This window comes from Neolamprologus brichardi, chromosome 5 (genome assembly GCF_056152115.1).
Source record: "Neolamprologus brichardi isolate AB-2024 chromosome 5, ASM5615211v1, whole genome shotgun sequence".
NCBI lineage: Eukaryota > Metazoa > Chordata > Actinopteri > Cichliformes > Cichlidae > Neolamprologus > Neolamprologus brichardi.
Genome location: NC_142108.1, coordinates 5,951,699 through 5,973,669, shown reverse-complemented (window position 1 = coordinate 5,973,669; position 21,971 = coordinate 5,951,699). Strand labels below are relative to the sequence as shown.

Genomic DNA, 21,971 nt, shown 5'->3' with positions numbered 1-21,971 from the left:
TCCCCCTCCACCCCCCTGCTGCTGATCCACCCCCGCCCTCCAGGTACAAATCTCCTGTTGTTTACTCCACGAGAAGACAGCGAGGTAAAAACCCTTTGATTGGTTAAAGTTCCACTCAAGCACAAAAGGGGAAGAATGCTTTTCTCCTAATGATAAATGATTGCAGGGGAGCCAAGCCCTCCACTTACATGAGATATATTTCCCGGGGGCTGGGGCATTCTGCTCTCCATTATTCAGTGTCCCACTGACACTGTCAGTCACCATTCCCCGACTCTAATCAAAGGGGTCGCGGGTTCAGACTGACTTCATTTATACACATTCGTTACAAATGACCCACAAATGGAGAGCTGGCTCCACGGATCATTTCTAACACATAAAGTTATTGCACTTTTAGAAAGCACTCACCAGTTCCTAAGAAGAGCACTTCATAGTTGCCGTCTGCAGCTGCCACCTGGTCCACTGTAATAGTGGTGAACTCATAGTCCACGTTGGTCCGAACCACCAGGGGGCGCTTGTGCACTGGGTACACTGCGTTGTGCATGGCAGGGTGATTCCTCATAAAGTTAATCACTTCATCTGGATAGTCCTTAGTGGACTTCATGTTGGGGGTGAACGTACCTCCGGGGCACTGGAAGGGAAACATTAACATTCTCTGCATGAGTAACACAAGCCGAAAAAACTGATGTGAATAAATAAAAAAAATGCCCGGTGAAGAGCCTGTCCTGCAGTAATATTTTAAGTTTGCTTATGCTGATGCTTGCATCTAACTCGAGCGGTTTCTTAAGTTAGATAGAAGGCCCTGTTATGCCAGCTTGCCATGGGATTTATGTCCAGGGTCAGCGAGAGGTGAAGCTCACCGTGCCAGGTCGAGGGTAAGGTATCTTCCCGGTGTAGGCCACCCACTGGTAATTAGGTCCCTCCTTGTGGGCAAAGGGGCCATTGAAGACCATCCGGATGTCAGCCATAGAGTACACACAAACTGCCGAGCCTTTGAACACAGAGCTGTGGAGGAAACACAAAGTGAGCCAAAGACAAAAATAAAAGGGTAACTTAAAAAAGAAGCAGGAACTGAGTCTGCTCAGGATCTGCTGTGGTGCACTAACCCAGAGACAGAGAAGACTCCATATATGACAGGATTTTTTATATCCTGTGTTGGTCGTATGTAAACATCTCCTGTGATGGAAAAAGAGAGAAGTCAGGTCAGTGCAAAGCGCAAGCACTCTTCTTTACTAATATTTACAGTTGTTTCAGTGAGTCCAATCACTCTCAGCTAGTGGGGGGGCGACGCCTCCCCGGAAGAACCGATGCCCAAAAAAGATGAACTTTCAAGCAAAATGTGTACATGCTACAGGATTTGAAACCAACCAGCTTGTGTTAAAAAAAAATACACAACTGCATTTTTAGGTCTTAAGCATGGCTATAATAGTTGATATTAAGACATCTATAAAATCCATGTTAGTAGTGCACATGATGTGTTATTTTTTTATTGCATAAAGCTGGAAAATCTGTGCCGGTGCCTTATATTGCATGCATTTACACATCCAGCCTTTACGTAATCAAATAAAATGACACGCAGGAAATGAATCTAATGTAGTATTTACAAAACTGCGGGAGCATTTTACAGCTTCAAAGAACTTTAGCAACCACAATATTATAACCTATCACCTAATCATCCCATATGAAGCAATCCAAGCCCCAAACAGGCATTTAAAGTCAAGCTGTGAAAGCAAACAGTCTGGATATCTACAGTCTAGACTGGAGGATTGCTAAACCCCGAGAGATTTCCCAGTAAAATTTATACACGGTTTTCTATCCTTTTCCAGCATCCATAGCTCACGTCTTTCAATTTTAGAGAAAGGAAATATCTCTTCTCTCCCAAAGGAGAACTGCATCATACAGTATGCGTTTAGGCCAGTTTTAGAGGTATTTAAATCATAGATGCTCACCTCCAGGCCTCTGACAGCAACAAATAGGAAGTAAATGCATGATTAGTGATGAGTCTCTCTGCTCTTTAGTACCTGGCCTAAATAACAGTCCCAGGAGGCATATTCAGTCTACAATAGGACATGGCCTTCAGTTTGAAAACGACCAGGAATAAAACTGAGAAAATCCTCAAATGTGGCTGTTAGAGCTTGCAACGTGGGAGAAGATAGGGTGAACTATAGAAGAAGCTATACCAGTCAAGATTTATGCACTCTCAGTTCCATATAGACCAGCATGAGAAATTAGCTGTCAGACTGTTATGTAGATAGAATGATACATGGGTGAGATAAGCTATCTTTGAATCTGAACTGCAGGGTTTTGGGTTTGTCCACATTAGCGAGGCTGTACAGTCTTCCTCTGGGGACTGCGTGCAGCTGTGAACTCATCTCAGGAGGAAAAGGATACAGCTCAAAGATAGCGAGCACTTTGCCCTTCTTTTTGAGTGGCTACCAGTTTCACACCCATCCACACACCCACATCGCCACGCCATCTTCCGCAGCTGCCAGAGGCAGAGCAGGGAACGGTCACGGCTTTAGCGCGTTCACAGCAAGATGGGCCGTCACGGGTGTCACACAGCAGATGATCCTTGTCGTGACACCCAGCTGGCGCTGTTTTACTTTCACGCAACGAGATACAAGTGCGTGCACATGTAGACAAGACAGCACCGAGGCCAACATACAGTAGAGTTATACAGTCGCTAAAAACAGATCAAGGCTTCAGGGGAGAAAAGCTACGTGATTTCCAATAAAAGCTAGTCTGACAGGACAGGAATGAGTTTGCTCCAGGGAATGTAGCATGTTAATAACAACTAGGAAAGGATCCACATACCACAACCAGCTCTTTTTATTTTCATTTGGCAATAATATCTCAGCCGTCACGCATCCAATTTTATTTTAAAAGAAACAAAAAAAACCGAAAGGTTTTCTGTTTGAGGGAACAATTAGTATTCTTCTCTAGCATATCTCACTCCTTCACTCGTTTCCTCTTGCTCTCTGGCTTTTCTTCTCCCCACCTATTGATAAGAAATGCGTTTTAAAGCATTGCCTGTATAAAACATAGAAGCTTTATCATGGTTAACACAATTTTAGATCATTGTGGGTCATTTAGGTACAAACTGAAAGACAGAGCAAAGAAAATGTTACATGTTCCAACTGCAAAAACTCCCAAGGTCTCAGACGTGATTTGCCAAAAAGTTCTACATCAAAGACAAACAGCTGCTCTGGATGTTTGAAAAACTCCTCAGTAAATGGAACGGTACTTACGCGGGGTAATAATAAGTTATACATTCATATTTTAAAGACTCTTAGAGAATGGCAGGGTTAAGAGTCTCCTCACTCAAGGATATCTAGCTGAACTGAGAACGTGTCCCGGCTTGAAACCATTTTCAGATGCGCAGTTGCAGTACTGCTTTTATTCGACATGAGAGTGGATGTTTGTGCAAACTTTGGAAAAAGACTTTTGGCCCAATAAGATTTCATGTCACACAAGAGGTCGGCTCAACATAGGTAAATAAACAACACACTGCACAAAAAAGACATTGTTTAGATGTTTATGTTGTAGTCACAAACTTGTCTGGAAGACATTAATAATACAGTCCAGCAGTCATAAACAAAATCTGGATCTGACAAAATGTTAACAGGGACTGAATGAACTGTGGGGTTTTTTCTTCTTTCTTGCAGATGTTTGTAGGAGTCTTTCATCTGAGTTTATTACATAACTGCAACTGGATCTGTAGAGAAGTCATCTAACTAAAAGAGCTGTGCGGAAGAGTTTGAACATTTTTATTTTATTCATAGTAACAGTCTTATTCATTTACTTGAGATTCTTAGATTTATGTTCCGAGCTCTACAATAAAAGGTGCTGGGCCTTTCTGAATGGAAACGACATGTTCTCCCTGTGCCTGCAGGAGTTATCTCCTGGTACTCCAGCTTCCTCTAACAGCCCAAAGCTTAACTGTTGGATGTAGGTGTGAATGTGAGCGTGAATAGGTGTCCCTCTGTGTTAGCCCTGCAACAGATGAGAGGTGTCCAGGGTCTACATGACCCATGAAAACTGAAGAAAATGGATGGGTTTAGTATTTAGTGGTTCTAGTAAGTGGATATTTGGGCAGGCTAGTTACTTTCCCTGTTGTTTTTTTAATTATTTATTTTTCACCATTATAGAAGTGGATGTCATATTCATTCATGAGAGTTGCACAAATGTTCTCATCTAACTTTTAGGAAGAGAACATTTTGTTGTATTTCCCAATGATCTCCATTGTGCTCAGTAGTTAAAGGCCCTCTTAACATCCTAAAATTGCCCCTTTTGTCTGCAAAGACTAACTCCCCAGCTAAAGAGCTTTTCAAACATTCAAACTAGACAGTAAATGTGATGCCATTTGCATGAAAAAATTGTGTCCCATTTATTGTCTCCTCTAGGAGTCCTTGGCAGGGATGCTTGTGTAGCCGTTCCTTCTCTCTGGGCTACTCTGGCATGCCCGTCCTTGTTCATTCACCAGCCTGTTCCATTAAACATTTACAGCCTTATTCAAGAAATATCCAAAAGATTCATCATCGGCGCCAAACACTGACAGCTCCCCGGCTCTACAATGCACAGTGTCTGTTTCAACACCGACTGAACTAGGTAGAGACAGAAGCCTTATTTGTAACTGCAAAGGCAGCTCATTCCTACTTGTGATTTGTGGGGAAGAGGCTGCACAACACAAAAAGGCCACCGGGTTTTCAAGTGTCACTTTCCAAATCGTTCAGAGGTATAAAATAAATGTCAACAGTAAAAAGAAATAGGTGGGTTTTTTTTGACTGCAGTCAGGTGATGATAAAAGCAAGGACTGCAACGAAGAGAAAAAAAACTATCATGGCATATCACTGTTCTTTCTTAAAATTAGTTCAAAAGCAACAGCGGGCACACAGAAAAGCCCCCTATCAGTCTTTGTCTCCATTTCCAACCAGTGGTGACGGACAGAGGACGAGTTTCCCTCAGACAGTCTAATAGTCTCACAGTCACAGACATTCCTGCTCGGTGACCCCATTCGTCCACCATCAGGCCGCCGCCTCCTCACTCACACACACACACACACACACACACATGCACACAGACACACACACTTACTTTTGTTTTTAAAAAAAATCTCGAAAGTAAATGACAACTACAGTGGTGGGGTTATGGGTGTCAGTTCTATTACAATACGGTGAATGGGCCTACCATATGGTTCAAAGATTGATGCGTGTGGGTGTGTTTGCACTCTTGGCAGGTGCTGCAATAGAACCAAATCCTGCAGAGAACTATTGTCTACTCACTATTTCAGTTGCGATTGTACATGACAGAAAATGAAAATGAGCACGTCTCAAATAAATCCAGTCACGCCATTTTTTCCTTTGCCATTCGATACCCAGTGTCAGAATGATTCACTGCACAAAGAAGAGGCATGGCTTCTGTCAAAACGTCGGGTGTAACTAAAGTTGTGGGAGGATGCGTAAGTAATGCTAACTTTTTTCTTTTTTTTTTGTTGAAAAAGTGGAATTTCTGTGTCAAAACGACTACATTTAAACACACACATTTAATTTTTACAGTGTGTAATTAGAGCGATTACAACAATTACAACTTGATTTAATAAATCAGGTGCACTAACTATTTCAATCATGAGTTAATGACTTCCCTCATATTACTTGAAAAGTGCCAAAAGACTTACGTGAGATTTAGGAAGGTGATCCAAATATGTTTTTTTGTAACTTTTTTAAATGTGTTTTTCTGATTCACACAGCTACACTGCTGATAGAGATGCTAATCTGCAGACTAATTGCTAATAAAAAAAATAACTGTGAGTTAGCAGCCCCAAATGTGTAGGATGCAAACTGAAAAATAAGCAGTGAGCACCACCGCCCACAGAGAAGGCATTGCGGAGCTTGCAGCACATCTGATTGACAAGGAAGTCTATAAAACATCACCCCACCCCCACCATGTAACCTACTCATTTCCACATCAACAAAAAACAGTGGAAAGAAACCCAGCGTGATGTGGGTTTACAGTCCTTTGTACTCACTGAGCTCGTCGAAGTGTGTCTCCATGCCGTCGGCCCCGGGCACAGAGCAGATGAGCCTGGCCTTCAGGAAGGTGCTCCACTTGTTGACCAGACAGCAGTGACCTCCGTCGTCGTTCTATTTTTTGGGAAGGGTGGGGTGGACACAAAAATACAGTTTCTCCATCAGTTGCATCCTCATTAGCCCTCAGCCCACCCCCTCCTGATTTAAAAATAAAAAAAAGCCCAGGTGGAGCCTCCCACACATACGTGTCTCTGATTTGCAAAGACAGGAAGCTAAGGGGGGGGGGGGGGGGGGGGGGGGGGGGGGGTGTGCTGCTGATGGGGTTAGGTAAACACAGTTTCCTCCTATTTAGGCTCTCCCATCTGCGATGGAGTGAAGCCAGAATCCATACCAGGATATTTCGAGAATGTGTCACACTTTGTAAGAAATTGTCTTTTTTATAGTAATTTTTTAAGGGTGGCCATAACCTTCACTCTCTTTATGCTTTCCCATTTGGGAAGTTGAAATGTTTTCATACTCTCTACCATAAATGAACCAAGTGTAGTTTTGATGGTATGCACGGTGCGAAGAAATGCAAAGAGCATCCAGATGTGTGGCGAAGTAAGAGTGACAGGCCGGGGTCTCCATAGCCCACCGAGAGGGGGATGAGTGTTTGTCTGTCGGGTCAGCACCTGACCCCAAATAAATACAACAGTGAACAACTGAGGCGCACATTTAGTACTCCTAACCATTCTCATATTCCTGCTGTTAGGCTCACACGTACACGCAAACTTGTAAGACAGGAACGTTTAATGTGTAAATACAACCAGCTCAGTAAGATGACACAGTGTGCACGCCTTGTGATCCTGTGTCTTAGGACTACTAGTGACAATATCAGTGCAGAGGGAGATCCTGTGATCAGAGGTCAGAGGGCAATCTGACATACAGAGGGATCCATTGTTAGCATGAAGGTTAAAGACACATGTGGAGTCCAGCAAGTTAACAAGAGGTAAATACAAGTCCTTAGCCCATACACATTTAAAGACAGTAGGTGCTTCTCGCTGGGAGACTCCAGACTTTTATTAATCACGCTGCAGTTTCTCTTTTCATCAGGATCACACCTCAGTGGGAAAATGCTCCTCAGTGTATACACACCAGGCAGATACGACCGATACGGGACTGCGTCACAGGAGTCTGGCCCATCTCAGAGGACTTCTCTCGGAAGAAGAAATACAGCTTGTCATCATTTCTCTCGGCACTATCCGGGATGAGGTGTATGTGGACAAAAGTGGGGTCTGTGGGGAGAAGAAGTGGTGAGATGTTTATGTGGACAGTGATCTGGGGAAAACATCTGGTTTGAGATCTTTTCTAAACTTTCAGCCTTTCCTGTTTATCACTTGCTGAGGCTTTCTAAACATCTTCAGAAAACAGCAATCTTTACATTTTAGCTATATTTTATAAGCTTGTTTGGATAGCACGATAAGGAGCTGTGCACAAAAGGCCGCGATTAGAGTCTTGTGTATCATTTATAGGCTAAATAGGACTGTTACCGTTCAGCCATCTGGAGTTGTACTGATCTGTTCGCATGGCAGTCTTTGTCCCCATAGTACGGAAAATGGCAGAGTCTGTTCCCATAAAGTCAACATAGACCCCAGCGTACAGTTCTCCATCTGAGAAAGAGAGAAAACACTTGAGTTTCGTGAGATTCCTCGACTCTGACATTATTCCAGCACCACCCGTGGCACGAACCACCAGCTTTTATTTCAAAAAGTATATTTAGAAAAATCGTGACGCTCTTCAGTTTCACAACACAGAAGCAAAGCATAACAAAGTCATCATCTGCACATGCGAGTGGTCAGGACGTTGTTGCAACTTGAGACGTAAGCAACTGACATTTAAATGGCTGATAAACAAGGTAAGCCTCCACTGTTCTCATGGCCTCCTAATAATATGTCAGCATTTTGGGGCTGTACTGCTTTAAAACACTATAAGTAGCTTGTATTCTTGTACCAGTACAAAGCGCTCGCTTAAAGGATTAAGACAAAGAAAATTATCTTATGACACGAAGGAGATAAAGCTACTCAAGCGTTCAACAAAATTCTCATTTACATACTTTTGGGCCTCTTGTGTGGTACTCAGACTTCAGCCCACTACAAATGTCTTTTGAATTCTCTAAAATTCATGTGCTCTACAGCTTTTAGCAAACATTACTAAAATAGGAGTATATAGTTCATTTCTTGGGGATTTTTTCAGCTGCAAATTAACAATCAGTTTGCTGATCCGCTGAACACAAACAACAATCGACACTGTATCAATGGTGGTCAGATCCACTATAAAAATGTCTTATTTTTAAAACATTAAATACATTCATATTTTCTCTTATTTCAGGGTATTAACTGTGTGCTTCTATCAATACAAACTTTTCTGAAACAGCCATCAAATGCACTTCATTAAGACATGAGATATGAGCACTCCCGTGTGCCGCCGTTACGTATTTAAAATACAAAATATGAGTAACTGTATTCCGTTACAGTTTAAAAAGGTGGTATTTAGAATACAGTTACTTTGTTGAAATAAATGGATTACACAGCGGTACTTCCCTGTTTCATATTATCGCAGGTCAGGACTGTTTGGGTTTTGTTTGACAGCTACGTTCTGTTGTTCCAGGCGGCAGCTTTATGGTTGCCATGGTTACAGGGTGACGCTCTCTCTCTGCGTGTTTCCTGGGTGAGAGAGCGCCTGTTGTTGTTGTGCTAAGCTAATAGGCAGAATGCTACAGGTATAGCTCTAAAGAATGTAGCATCATAGGCAGTGTAGTCCGTGCTGCAGGGAGAATGGACTGCTGTACACGTTATGTGTCTGTGAGCGAGGGAGGGAGAAAAAGGAAAAGTACGAGCTGTCATCGAGCAAAAACGGGAGCTGGAAGCATGTAAATATAATAATAACCACTGCAGCCAAGAAGAGTGCCTGACGAGCCCAGTTGTAAGTAAGCTATTAAGACTCGACTGTACACCGTGTTCGTGTTTTCCTCCAAAAACAATAAGTTCTGTTGGAGCAGCCTTTCAACGCCTCTCTCTGTCTCTGCTAGCAAAGTTGACCCAGACAACAAAGTAAAGCTAGTTTTCAGCTACGAGCCCGACACAGAACCCACCGTATTAGCCAGAGGTCCCTTTACTACGGTTCGGAGCCGCGGACCTTCAGTAACAGTAATAAATCACAGCAAAAGTACATTCATGTAGTTGTAAACAGCATGATAATATATTAAGTAATCCAAAGTATTCAGAATACGTTACTCTCATTGAGTAACGTAACGGAATACGTTACAGAATACATTTTGGGGCATGTATTCTGTATTCTGTAATGGAATACATTTTAAAAGTAACCTTCCCAACACTGCCCGTGTGTGACGACTGACAAATGTATAAAAACAGCTTTGTTAAGCCACAGGGAGGAAAGGTGTTGGTCTGGAGAGCAGGTGTACCTCTCAGGAGGAACAGGAAACACTGTTGTACCACCATTAAACTCAATGTCATGGTCCCCGGCAGTACTATAGGGAGATTGATGATATATCATTAAAATGTCCACGGATGATAGGATGCCTAATGCGGTGGCGCATCGAGCAGTCAGCGGTCAATGGTGAATCTATTGTTGTGGTACAGGGTTCTTAATCCTTATCAACACTAACAACAGTGTCCCTTACATGACGCTAACTGGTGGATGTGGGAGGTAAATCCATCTTGGATGACAGTACTGGTTCCATACTGGTCATCTGGCACTGCGCTAATGCGGGAAAGCAGTGCCAGTGATTTACACCCGCCGCCTCGACCCACAGAGAGAAGATCGCCTTTCGCTGGTGGCAACTGTGCGGCCTGGACCTGACTAAATGACCTTGGGCAGTGGCACAGAGGACACTGGCTCCATGAGTGAAACAACAGATGATAAGACATTTCATCCAAACCTAATCTCACTGAAAACGGCTGAAACGTGAAAAAAGCGAGAGCACACAATCGTTTTGTTAATATTTTGCTTCACTGACTTTGTTTGAGGCATTGATCCCACATATCAGCACACTGCCAAATTAAGTCAAAGTTTTCGTTTTTCAAATGGTAATACAATAACTAATTTTTTTTTATTTTTGCATGTCAGACATATTTAGATCTGAAGCCACTAATTCCTCAGTGGAGGATATAAATATTAATAGTCACATATTACTGAGCCCATCGCAGTCCTAAGAAGGAAAAATTCCTAGTGATTCAGCCCATTCGGCTAAACTGTGGGAAAAAGGCAAAGTGACAAGGACACTTGACCTGACCTTGTGGTTATCACTGGCTAACAATAAAAAGCTCTTTACAAAGTATGCCAAACATAAGCCCATTGAAGATCATATAAGGAGAAATGGAAGAAAAGATGAAGAATCCATATGAGATGACACTGCTGTTACTAGAAGGAACTGTGCTGGACCGTGCCTGTGCCTGCAATCCCATGTGACCAAACCCAGATGATACTTACTGATCAAAGCTGACACGCTGTTGAGCTTCGGGTCATAGGAGCACTTTCCTTTCCCAGATTCTACTTTGCCCGGCTCCAAATGGAAGATTTCTTCCTAGAATGGAAAAAAATCATACAGAGATGGCAATAAATTCAACACTCTCCATCTTGTCACTGTGATTCCCTTGTGTGGGGAAAATGAGGCAGCATATGCGCCGCCTCTGACTCCTGCGGGACCTATAGGTCCTGATGGGGGATGAAGTATCAAAATAATGAGTGTGTGTTCACACAGAAAAAACACATGCAGGAAAAGCGATGGATTTCTAATCCATCTCCATGCCACTCCACTGTAAAAAACAATGTGCTGCGGTGCTGCTTCTCTCGGCATAATAAAGCTGCATGCCAAATATCTCTCAGCTTCTCTGTGCCTATGGGTGTGCAGGTCGACTTGTGACACCTGCAATCCAGCAAAGTGAAAACAAGTCTGCGATGGAGGCTGGATGACTGATGCTCACTGCTCATGGCATCCCAGCACGCAAGCACTGAAAGGTGATTAGCAGGAATTTGCGTATGATAGTGGGGAAAATGAAACAGTGGCATGCAATGACATGTCCTGTAGCTCCGCCGCAAAAACCAGAGCACATCCAATCCCTATTTTTTTACTCCCAGAGGACCGAGATGAAGACATCTCTGTCGGCGTCCATCAGCACTTATTTAGGAGCGCTGTGCCAAGCTCCCTTCACTAGATCATACATGCAACCCTTTACATCATCTTTGATTAAAATCACCACTTGCGCTGATAAGTAGATGCTGGCAGCTTACTCAAAGCCATTCTGGAGAAAAAAACCCAAAAACGGTCACAAATATTTATGTGTACCGGAGGGAAACTGTGCCCTGAATGTGTTTTTACAACCCTGCTATAAAATATGACCCTTGAGAAAAGGTTGAAACACATGTAGAAAAAGAATCGGCCTGAAAAAAAACCCAGTTGAAACACTTTCAAAGTGTCCCACTTCACATAAAGCCCTGTTGTCCTTCAAAAGTCCCTCTCTGCTTTTTAAAGTGCTTGGAGAGCTCAAACAGAGAAGACATGTTGAAGTATGTGACTCTTTTATTTCCTCAGCTCCATAGCTAGTTGGCTACAGATGGCTGGTGTTTGCTCTAAGCTAACAGAGCCTGCTGTGGGAGTGGGTCAGATGCTGACTAGTCTTGTCGCCTCTGTGGGAGAGCCTGAATAACATTCCTACAGAAGGCGGAGGGCTCTTTGGGGTGAAGAACTGCTGGGTGTGACACCCTCGATTGTCTCATATGATGAAGAAGAATGATTCGGAAATCTGCTCTTTACAGCTCCAGCTAAATGCTAAATAGAAATGACCGTGTCATGCATTGAACAGCAGCAAAAGCCTGTTTAATTAAACGTGGGCCGTGTATCTTTTGTTTTTTTTTACAGCCTGATAAGCCATTTCCACTTGATTAGCCAGCTCTCATGCAAAATGTGGCATTTAACACAGAGGCAAAGCACCAAAAGGACAAAGGCTAATAAGACAGGGCGCTCAGACAACAAGACTTACACAAAGGAAATGTGAGTGAAACATGGAGAAAACGAAGCGACGTGAAATGAAATGCATTTTCAAATTACACTAAAAATGTCGAGATCGTGCAGGGACTGAAAAACAGTGCATGGCAAATATTACAGAGATGAACAAACGATGGCCAGGTTAAAGATGGTATCGACAAAATGGGCACAGACACAAAAAAGGGGAGCATGCTGCTGGTGATCGGTTCGTGCAGACAGGGCCCGCACCGCACCTTGAGTCCGAGTGTCTCGTGCACCGCGCTGGGTTCAGCTGCGCGGTTAGCCCTTCCTCTGGCTTGGGCCATCTGCAGATACATGGACGTCTAAAACAGGAAAAAGCAATACATTCTCGGCGTTACACTACTGATGAGGAGGGATCAAGGCCTTTCATGACCTTGCTGCAGATTGCTTGAGCCTGTTTTGACCTCCAAACATGAGACATGAGAAACTCCCTAAACCCTGAACTCCTGAGATCAATATAATGCAAGCGCGTAGGGAAAGGATAAAGAAATATGGACGCGAGACTGTGCAGGGAATGCGGGTTTCTTTATTGGACCAGATGGTGGAAAAGGCAACAATAACAGTCCTCTATTCTGTGGTTTAGTCAGTAAAGGCTGTCACAGTATGCCGCATACACACCCCTAAAATCTGCTGGCATTGCAAAACATTTAGCTACGAGTCTTTAAGCGCATCTTAGGAATGTTTCTTGCGATGGTAAAATCTATTGATAGAAATCCATCTGAATTAAGAATGACAAGTGTTCCTACAGTATGTGTGTCAGGATATGTGTGTGTACATGTGTCCGTGCAGAGTTTACCCCCTCTTGTTTTTACAGTTGTGGTTAACTCCACAGACCAGCTGAGAAAGGTGCTCAGGGGTGTATGATTTGGACCTGTCAGTGTGACGGAGAAAATAACAGCCCTCTCATTAATCCACTAGAACTGGAACATTCCACTTGCACCCCATAATGGGAGCTCCCACTTGCAATTACCCAGCATCTCACATGGTAGAGGCTGGCGGGTGGCCTGGATGGATGCATGAAGGGGTGGAAGGATAGGTGAGAGACTGGGTGGAAGCCCTTCATTACTAACGAGCTGTATGCAGCAAGGGGCTCGAGCAAGCTGTGCTCGCTGTTGCGGTTTCTCTGTGATCACAAGGGAAAGTCAAATGGGAAATTTACTTTTTATTTATTGCCTTTTATAAAAGTCCCCTGGTCACAATTAGGGAGCGGGTGTGATATTTAAAGAAAAGTGAGGTGTTAAAGAGGAGTACGGCAGCGTAAGCGGCCTGGCTAGGTTTACGAAATTCAAGAGGTCCCATTAAAGATTGAGACTAAACAGAGTAGCTCTAACGGCACACTGGGGACAACAGCTGTGTGCTGGTGAGGCTGGTGTGCTGGCTGCTTCGCCATATGGGGACACAGGGTACCACAAGCGAGCTTAATGATGGAGCAAAATCATCATAAAGGGAGCTTAGTGTAGGGCGGATGGAGAGTAAGGCAAACCATATCATTCACGATGTAGATGGAGGAAGCTTTTAATGCTGCTAAGATCAACTTCTCGGCCTCTACATTCCTTTGTAATTCTAACCTGAGGTTTGCGTCCGCGGTTGACAAAGGTGCAGACTGGATTGTAAGCTCCTGTCCCACAGATGTACAGGTGAGTCCGGTTCCATGGCTCAATTAGACGAATGAAGTTTGCACACTCCTCCTGGAAACACAGACATTGAAGGAAATTAAATAGCAGTTCATAGTTAATCTTTACTGCCGGACCTCCTGCTGATTTACTGAATGCTCACTGATTCTTATTAAGACTTAAAAATCTGCCAGTAATAATGTGCTTCTATTTGTATTTGGGCAATATATTAAACTATCAGCCAGCAGTGCTTGGTTCCTGAACTCAAGCTGGCACAAAGAAGGATTCTGGGCTTCTCTGCTCCATTCCTGTCTCATTGGCTAGACACGAGGGAACCAGAATTTTACTGGGCCAGGTCCAACTCCGCAGGTAATACCATTTAACAGGTTCATCACATTAAAACTGATGGGAACAGATGAGGGAATTATATATTTTAAATGCAATTTATTTAAAAAAAAGATATATTCTATTTTTTTAAGCGATCAAGTTTAAGGAAACAACTTTACTCGGGCAATCCTGCTCTTGGTGTGTGCGTTTTCAACACGCATACTTACATTGGCATCTTTCCCACTCACGAGGCACTCCATTCTTCTTTGTTCAGCCACTGGCCAGTGGATCTGCAAGAGTGGGAACACAGGACATTTTATAGCTCCAGCCCAAAACGTTATACATCACTGGCATTTATTGCATATTTGGATTAAAATTTTAAAAGGGATATCCACCAAGGCTAATATAAGTCCTGTTGGGATTGTCATAGCCCAGTTACAGTGTTTTAATGAGCCGCACCAGAAACAAAAAAAAAGAAGAGTAGTCCAACAAAAACTTGATGTGAACAAACCAAAATGTCTGCTGCTGGAGCAAGAGTGGAGAACATTTCACTTTGGGTAAAACTGCTGTAAAGGTGCTGGCTTTATCCCACGGTAACAGCCCATTTTAAGGCCCAAAGGGAGAAAAGCATGGGAAAGGTCTTACAATACGTGGGTTCTTGTTGATGTCATGGAGGTCCAGGGACAGGATGTGGTCCTTGCTCCCAACATACATTCGATCATGGTCCTCATCCATACGAAGGATCCGATAGTCAGATGTGTTGATGAGGTAGGCGAAGTGATGAGCGGTACCAGTGGATCTCAGTTCTGTATGGAAACAGAAATGCATTGGTTACCGACAGCTGCAGCTACATGTGCGCATATTCGCGCGCACACGTGCATGGGCAACTGACACATTCCTCGTGCCACTCCTCCGTGGACTTACATGATGGTTTTTCACCGACACTTGTGTAACAGAACACCACTCATTAGAGACAAGTGCTACTGAGTGTCTGTCAAACAGCACTGATGGCTTAATACCTCCTGAGTGGATCAAAGGATCTAGAAAGTCACTCGTTAGTGGCAGTCTGTGGGAAGCCAGCAAACACAGAAACAGTAGACTGGCAGTTAGCCATGATGTTCATACTACATAGTTCATGGAATAGGGTAAGGCACAACATTTCATTGCATGCTTGGACACCATTCTCTGAAGGTCAGACAAGTGTGCGCTTTCAGCAACACAATGCAGTTGACACGTCCTCGCATGTCTACAGTAACCCAATCTCCCTATAGACTCTGTGCTGGAGTGTTTGTTTGATATGTTCTGCTTCGTTCAGCAACCAAGTACAGGCAGAGCAAAAGGCCACTGCTAAGACAGCAAAGGCCCCGTGTCCCACCATACATAAACACACTCCTTTGCAATCTATAGGGTAAGAGGCCTTAGACGCTGGCATTCGTCTGTTGGAGAAACAGAGAGGTTTCACTCAAACAGCAGGAAAGTTCCCATTCTCCATTTAGCCTTCTTCTATAACCGAGAGATCACAGGCACGATTTGAGGTTAACCCAGAGTTAGCCACCAAAACGTGGCAGAAGGAAACCAAAGGATAAACTGTTACATGCAGTTAGCTGCGTTTGACTGGTTAAATGTGACATAGTTGAACACTGGTGTGCCGGCGTATTATTAAAGAAGCAAACGCACTGCCAGTGTGGCATATCAGACCTTGAAGGAAACACACTGTAGCTTTATAATGGCCAGTTTAAGATTTTTTTTTTTTAACAAGCTCTGTATGTGTAGTCATGTATTGTGGGTTTGACGTTACTACGAGGTTGTTAGGTGTTTCTGAAGAAGAGGTCTGGCCACCCAAGCATGCAAAGACATCCACATGTCCACCACTGGTCCTTAAAATAAACACCATCTAGAGACCTTTTTAAACAGACTCCCTATGGAATCTGATATTGCCAGTCTTTTGAGCCAGATCTAAATTTAGCACGGGGGTTACGTCAATAAGCAAAGATTAATAGCATTAGATATTCTATATTTATACAGTTTGATTGAATAACTGTGCCCACCAATGGAACGTTTACAGGTCAGCAGAGTGATTGGCAGCTGTCAGCCCCGCGTAGAGGAGCTGCAACATGTGGCTGGACCCTGTGATTATTTGTGTTGAGTCTTAAGTTGAATGATGAGTCCCCATACACTCTAGGCCAAGTGCACACTGGATAAGAATGCATTGTGCGCACACACGCACACATATACACACACACACATTCCGAGGGCCAGTCGGGGCGCCCCCCTTCTGAAGCAGGTTGTCAGCGACTTCTCAGTGTGTGTTTGTTGTCAGAGAGAAGCTGGACGGGACCATCTGTCAGCCGAATAGGAAATGTGAACAACAACACGCCCTATTGAGAGGCGCACATTAAGAAACAAACGCGTGTACTCTAATCTCATAGTTATCTGACAACATGCAGACAGGCCAGACTGGATTCTATGTCACAGGTAGAATTCACCCCAAACGTTGTGCCTTTCCTCGTGACTTATCCTTCATATTTGCATGTAATGTGGTCTCCACCATAGACATCATCTTTTAGAAATCCAGGCGATTTAACTACAACAGAACCTGGTTACAAAAAGGCGCGCCACTCCACCTACTGGATATCATTGTCTTTTCTGTCAGTCCCTCTTAACTCAATCCCAAAGTCAATCTTCACCTCAGGCGGGGCCACATGGCATTGTGCTCGTTTGACATGTTGATCAAGGAAGTATAATGGCAGCAGACTGAGCTTGGCTGCAACTCTGCTCCAGAGGTCAGGCCGCACAGCATGTCTCTGGGCTGAGATTGGTGCCAAGCAAACACTCAATCACAATCAGCTCGAAGAGACATGCAGAGAGGCTACACTTTTGAAGAATGCCAGTTTGGAGTGTGTGTGCTTTTTCTTTTCTTTTTTGTTTATGCCCATACCTAAAAGATGAAGGGGGAATTTGTGGGGTTGGGGTGTATTTCCCAGAGAGTAACAAAATCTTATGTTTGCTGCACGACTCATTTGTCTTAATTTTCTGGCACTGAGCTGAATCTAATTTGCAGACAATCCCCCGATGTTTTTCAACCAGTCACATTTTATTGAGCTCGGATATATTAGGCTGCACACTCAATCAGCTGTTTTCCCAGACTTACTTACAGATTTGCAGCCGCAGATTACAGTTTCACACAGGACAGGCTCAGAGAGGCTGAACTACTTGTGATCTTTTGTCAGCCACATTAGAGCATGACAGCATTTTCCACATGCAGACTTATCCGAGAGATTTAAAGGCTGGGAGCAGAGTGTGAATATGTCTATCAGAGCCAGATAAACTCTTAGAGTAGCCCATTACTGCCTGTATGGCTTAGGCCCACTCTGGGGGGTCTGCACACACGCACACGCATGCACGCACACACACACACACACACACAGCAGGGGCTTTGTTTCAGGACCACACTGCTTCTCCCTTGTGAAATTGCGATGGCTCTATTAGGAGGTGAAAGTAAGCCGGTGGGGCAACCTGATCCTCAAGCTCAGTGTCTATCCCATACCTCATTCACTTGGGTTTTTACAGTAGCATGCCTGCACCTGTGCACAAATGAGAGAAGGTCACTTTATGACATTTTTCCTATTTTCAGTCTTTCTTGTTCATGAAAGAAATGCAGGTGTAGCATAAAGGCAGAAAGTTAAGCTATTTCACAGTAGTGACCTCAGGCATCTCGGTTCCTTTGTGAGTGGCGTTCCGGTCCACACTCTTCAGTCTGCTGAACACAGACAATCCGCTTCTCTCTCCAAGGAACCCAAGGTGCTCTTGGCTCAAACAGCCCACTGCCCGTTTCCTGCTACTCGCTGCACTCTGGCCTCAAGAAAGCCCTTTGCTGATCTTTGAGAAACTGGACGCTGAGCTGAACGAGACCTGAAGAAATTCTAGCTTAGTGGCATCAGAGCAACCTGCTAAAGATGCTGGAGATCTACCAACAATACAAGGCCAAAAAGCTTTTGGTAAGTTGATATGATGTATATCTTGACACGAGTACTACACTTAAACTTAGTGACGATTTAGTTGTACTGTCCCCTCTTTTTTTTTACTGCTACTATATTTTAACTGTAAGGGAACGGTGTACTTTGTACTTCACTAATTGTGTGAGACAGCTGTAGTTACTATACTTTACTTTACTTACTATGATTTGACATAATGTAGCAAAGATATCAATATAGATAACAACCTTTTTTGCATTTATACATTTATGTTGGAGCTAAAAATGGAGGATAGAATGAAGACTTCAGAACCAAATGAGATTACGCATTGACTCTAAGCGCTTGGGATTACTGGTTTCTGCATTAGCACTGGAGACAAGCAAGATACAATCACAGCCAGTTATATCTTGGATCACGGAGCCATTATCCTTACGCTCAGTATACCAAGTTCAATATACTTGGTCTATATGGCATATTACTACCAAGTAGGCCAATCACACTTGTTGTGGTCATGCAGCTGAATTTGACATGCTTGCGGGTGAATGTCAGGCTATGGTGTAGGTCGAGTCATATGGTATGCAGCAACATTACAGCGACAGCACAGATTGAACGCAGTGTTAGAAATTAAGTGGCAACCTGGGACGTCTTGTCATGTCAAGTCAAGTGGCTTTATTATAATTTCAACCATGTGCAGTTGTACAGTACACACTGAAATGAGACGGCGTTCCTCGGAGACCATGGTGCTACATATAACAGACAACTGGCACAGGACCACATAAAGTGCAAGTGTGCAAAAATGTTGTAGATATAAATTAATCATTAATTATATTTTAAATAACTGAGGTAAAGCTATCCAGCGGTTTACAAAAAACAGAATACGATTTGAAAATGTCAAAAGATTTTTGTAGCAAACTTTAGTTTTTCTTTTTTTTTTTTTTAAGTTTTGTTTTAATATATTCTCCCCTCTCTGGAGGGTCATGACCTATGGAAAACTATTGTACTTAAGTACCAAGTATTTACTTGAGTATTAAAAATATTTACTTCTACCCAAATCAAGAAAGTAAAAAGTACTATTCAGTTTTGTGTGAATTTGACATAATCAGTACAACCATCCTTGTCAAAACTCAAATTCTGTGACCATTCTGCAGATTAATATACCAAACAATTTGCCACTAGCAGTAGTAGCACTGAAGCTCAGTGAAGCTCCTGTTTGCTGTACATTTGTCAGTATCAGCCATTTAACTATTAGCAATTACCTGATACCAAAATTAACCAGCTGTTACCATTGAGATAGTGGCAAGCAGAAAAATGACTATGACTAATAACAAAATGATTTAGCAAACATTATCAGTGCTGCTGGTCAGTAATGTTAATAGTCAGTGTTAATTTAACAGCAGAGCACAATTATTTGTGCCTAATAAGTGTTCTGTTTCTTTTAAAGTTGTAGTATGAAGCTGAAAGTGTGAGCCTTTCTTACCAACTCTGTTTTAACAACAATGCCAAAACCTGAGCAGAAGCTCAGCACTACCTCAGACAGACAAAAATAAATTCCTCTGTTTATTTTTGTTTGTTTTTCTGCACTACAAACTGATATCGAGTTTATAATTCTAGCATTTTCCTGCAAAACTGCCATTGTTCAGTACTTACAGATGTTATTAGTGGTTGTTTCATCATGCAGTTCCCATCAGACTCTACTGTAAAAACTCAAAACCTTAAAGAGCACTTCATTTTCGAAACCCATCTTCACTACCAATGTGAGTCCACTCTAAAATTGGTGATTGGCTAGGAAGAAAATTGTGTTTCGTTGCACTAAAGTGCCAAAGCAAGACATATATCGAACAAAGCACAGATTCTTTATTTCTTTCTCTTTGCATTCATCAGGTTAATTAGCCGAGTTTAAATGCAGGTTGATGTGACTGATTACCTGAGTTCCTCATTCACTCAAGGTGACTACATGTTCTGCAGGCTGCAATACAATACAGTTGTTGTTCTGGAAAATAGTGGATGTACCTTGACCGCAACCCTTTCCTCAGACCATTAGAAGTACAAATGTATTTTTATAAGCTTACCTGGTTAAATGAGGTATAGAAACATAGGGGGAGAAGCATGCCTCACTGTCAGACGGAGCCAGCCCTTTTCCTCCTGAGAGAATACTTGGCTGCTGACGGTGATCTCCAGGGCTGCAGGCCTGCATGTTATAGCGTATCTCCTGATCTTAAATTAATAGCCAACGGGCCGAGTTTACTTTGGAAATATGTTTGGACAGGCATGGAGCGCACTCACGAGAGTTCATCTCCAGAAGTAAGAAAGTAAGAAAGCGCAGTGGTTAATGCCGACTTATATGAAGTGATTTCCCACCATGCCGTACACGAGGGAGAGAGGAGACGGGATTTCACATATCATATTCAGCTTTTAATGCGTCCTACCTCGCAGTGTGCTTCGGTAACATAAGAACTTCCTCTCATTAAAGCAGCGATTACTGTATCCAGCGTAGCTTAACAGTACGCGGCCCGTCCCACTCATAACTTTCCTGGCAAATTCGCAGCAAGCGTCGGATAAGTGATTGGATCATGGAAAACTTCAGACTGTGTGTTTAAACAAAACAGTGACAGCGAGCGAGAGAATTGAGGGGGTCTAAATACACATCCTGGCACTTGACAGCGCAGTGGCCACTCGCTACTTGACACTGATATGGGCGTTCCACCCCACTGCATATTTCTCTGGTTTCAAATTGGGTAAATTAAAAGTGGAGGCCACTGTGAGTGTCAGTGCATGTTGCTGCTTGAAGCCTGCAGTACTCCCTGTAGAGAAGTATGGGAGGTGAGGAGGAGGAGGAGGGGGATGATGATGGGAAAAGACAAAACTTTGCAGTCCGTCGCTTTGACACTGAGCAGGAAGGGAGCAATGAACAAAGCGGACGAGCGATGTGTGGAGCAATGATCTACTCAGTTCACAGCTCAGTGGTTTTCAATTGGGGAACATTTGTGGCTAATTAGAAACTATTGCGGCGGCCTGTGCTTCTATCTAAGGAGCGATGCATGATTAGAGATGGAAAATGCTGGTTATGATCTATGCAGATCAAACAAGTGTAAATTAAAATAAGTAGGGTTAAATAGGCTTGGATTAAATGTTCTGAGGTAGTGCAATAATAGGTAGTGCAGAAATACCCCAGTAGCTCCTGGCATATCACAAACAAGCTGCACTACCTGAGTATTGCCCTGAGGTAGTTTCCAACCCGTCAGAAAGGTGTGTCGGTTCACACACACACACACACACACACACACACACATTCGTGATAATTAGGGTGATTAAGAGGGGGTGGGAGAGGTTGCATGCTCTCACACATCAAAGGCAGCACTTGTCAGGAATCCTAGCCAAATATTTGAATGCTGTCAATGCAAAGAAGGAAAACTCCAGTTAAGACACTCTTATTACTCCTCACAAGGCACGCTTCGTTGCAATGATGGAGCGGCACAAAACAGCTTCAGAGACTTTTCTGGGGGGTGAAGGGGAAAAAAAATGCAGGGTTTCCTAGTTGGCAGTTGGGTCAACTTTTAACAAGGCGCATTAATGAGTTGAGACGCCACAGGCGACAGTGCCACAGGTTTAAGAGACTTGCTCGACATGACACAATTCTCATTAATTTGTATGAGTCTAAGTCACTGAAATATTCATAAGAACCACTCCCTGCTGAGCTGCATAAAGGTGCATTTTATTCTCGCGGGCACGGTTGTGCACCTTGTTTATTATGTTTGCCAATAAAGTGGAGATGAAGCTGAGAGTAAGAGTGGAGATTGGGCAAACAAGCTGCTATCTGTCTAAGAGGACTGTGTCAATCTATGCTCATCCTGCTGCAGCATGACCTCCTAAAGCCGCTTCTGCAGATTTCTGTTTATCTTCTCAGTCAGGAGAATATGCTTGGCTTTTCTATGAGGACGTTCATGTGTTTGGAAAGAGTTCAGAACACTTT

General features: G+C 43.2%; 1 protein-coding gene across 7 annotated transcripts in view; it reads right to left on the bottom strand.

Moving 5' to 3' along the window:
* sema3fb (sema domain, immunoglobulin domain (Ig), short basic domain, secreted, (semaphorin) 3Fb) overlaps positions 1–21,971 on the bottom strand; it is a 60,199-nt gene that overhangs the window by 7,321 nt on the left and 30,907 nt on the right. For 4 of the 7 annotated variants that reach the window (XM_087840544.1, XM_087840545.1, XM_087840542.1 and 1 more), the window contains exons 3-13: positions 14,673–14,833; positions 14,255–14,317; positions 13,656–13,775; positions 12,300–12,389; positions 10,512–10,605; positions 7,553–7,672; positions 7,158–7,297; positions 6,023–6,137; positions 1,104–1,173; positions 858–1,002; positions 406–628 (exon numbers count right to left, since the gene is read on the bottom strand). In XM_087840544.1, coding sequence (XP_087696670.1) covers positions 406–628; positions 858–1,002; positions 1,104–1,173; positions 6,023–6,137; positions 7,158–7,297; positions 7,553–7,672; positions 10,512–10,605; positions 12,300–12,389; positions 13,656–13,775; positions 14,255–14,317; positions 14,673–14,833 — 1,341 coding nt within the window. The remainder of the gene's footprint in view (positions 1–405; positions 629–857; positions 1,003–1,103; positions 1,174–6,022; positions 6,138–7,157; positions 7,298–7,552; positions 7,673–10,511; positions 10,606–12,299; positions 12,390–13,655; positions 13,776–14,254; positions 14,318–14,672; positions 14,834–21,971) is intronic. The other 3 variants (XM_087840547.1, XM_087840548.1, XM_087840546.1) reach the window with 1 other exon arrangement.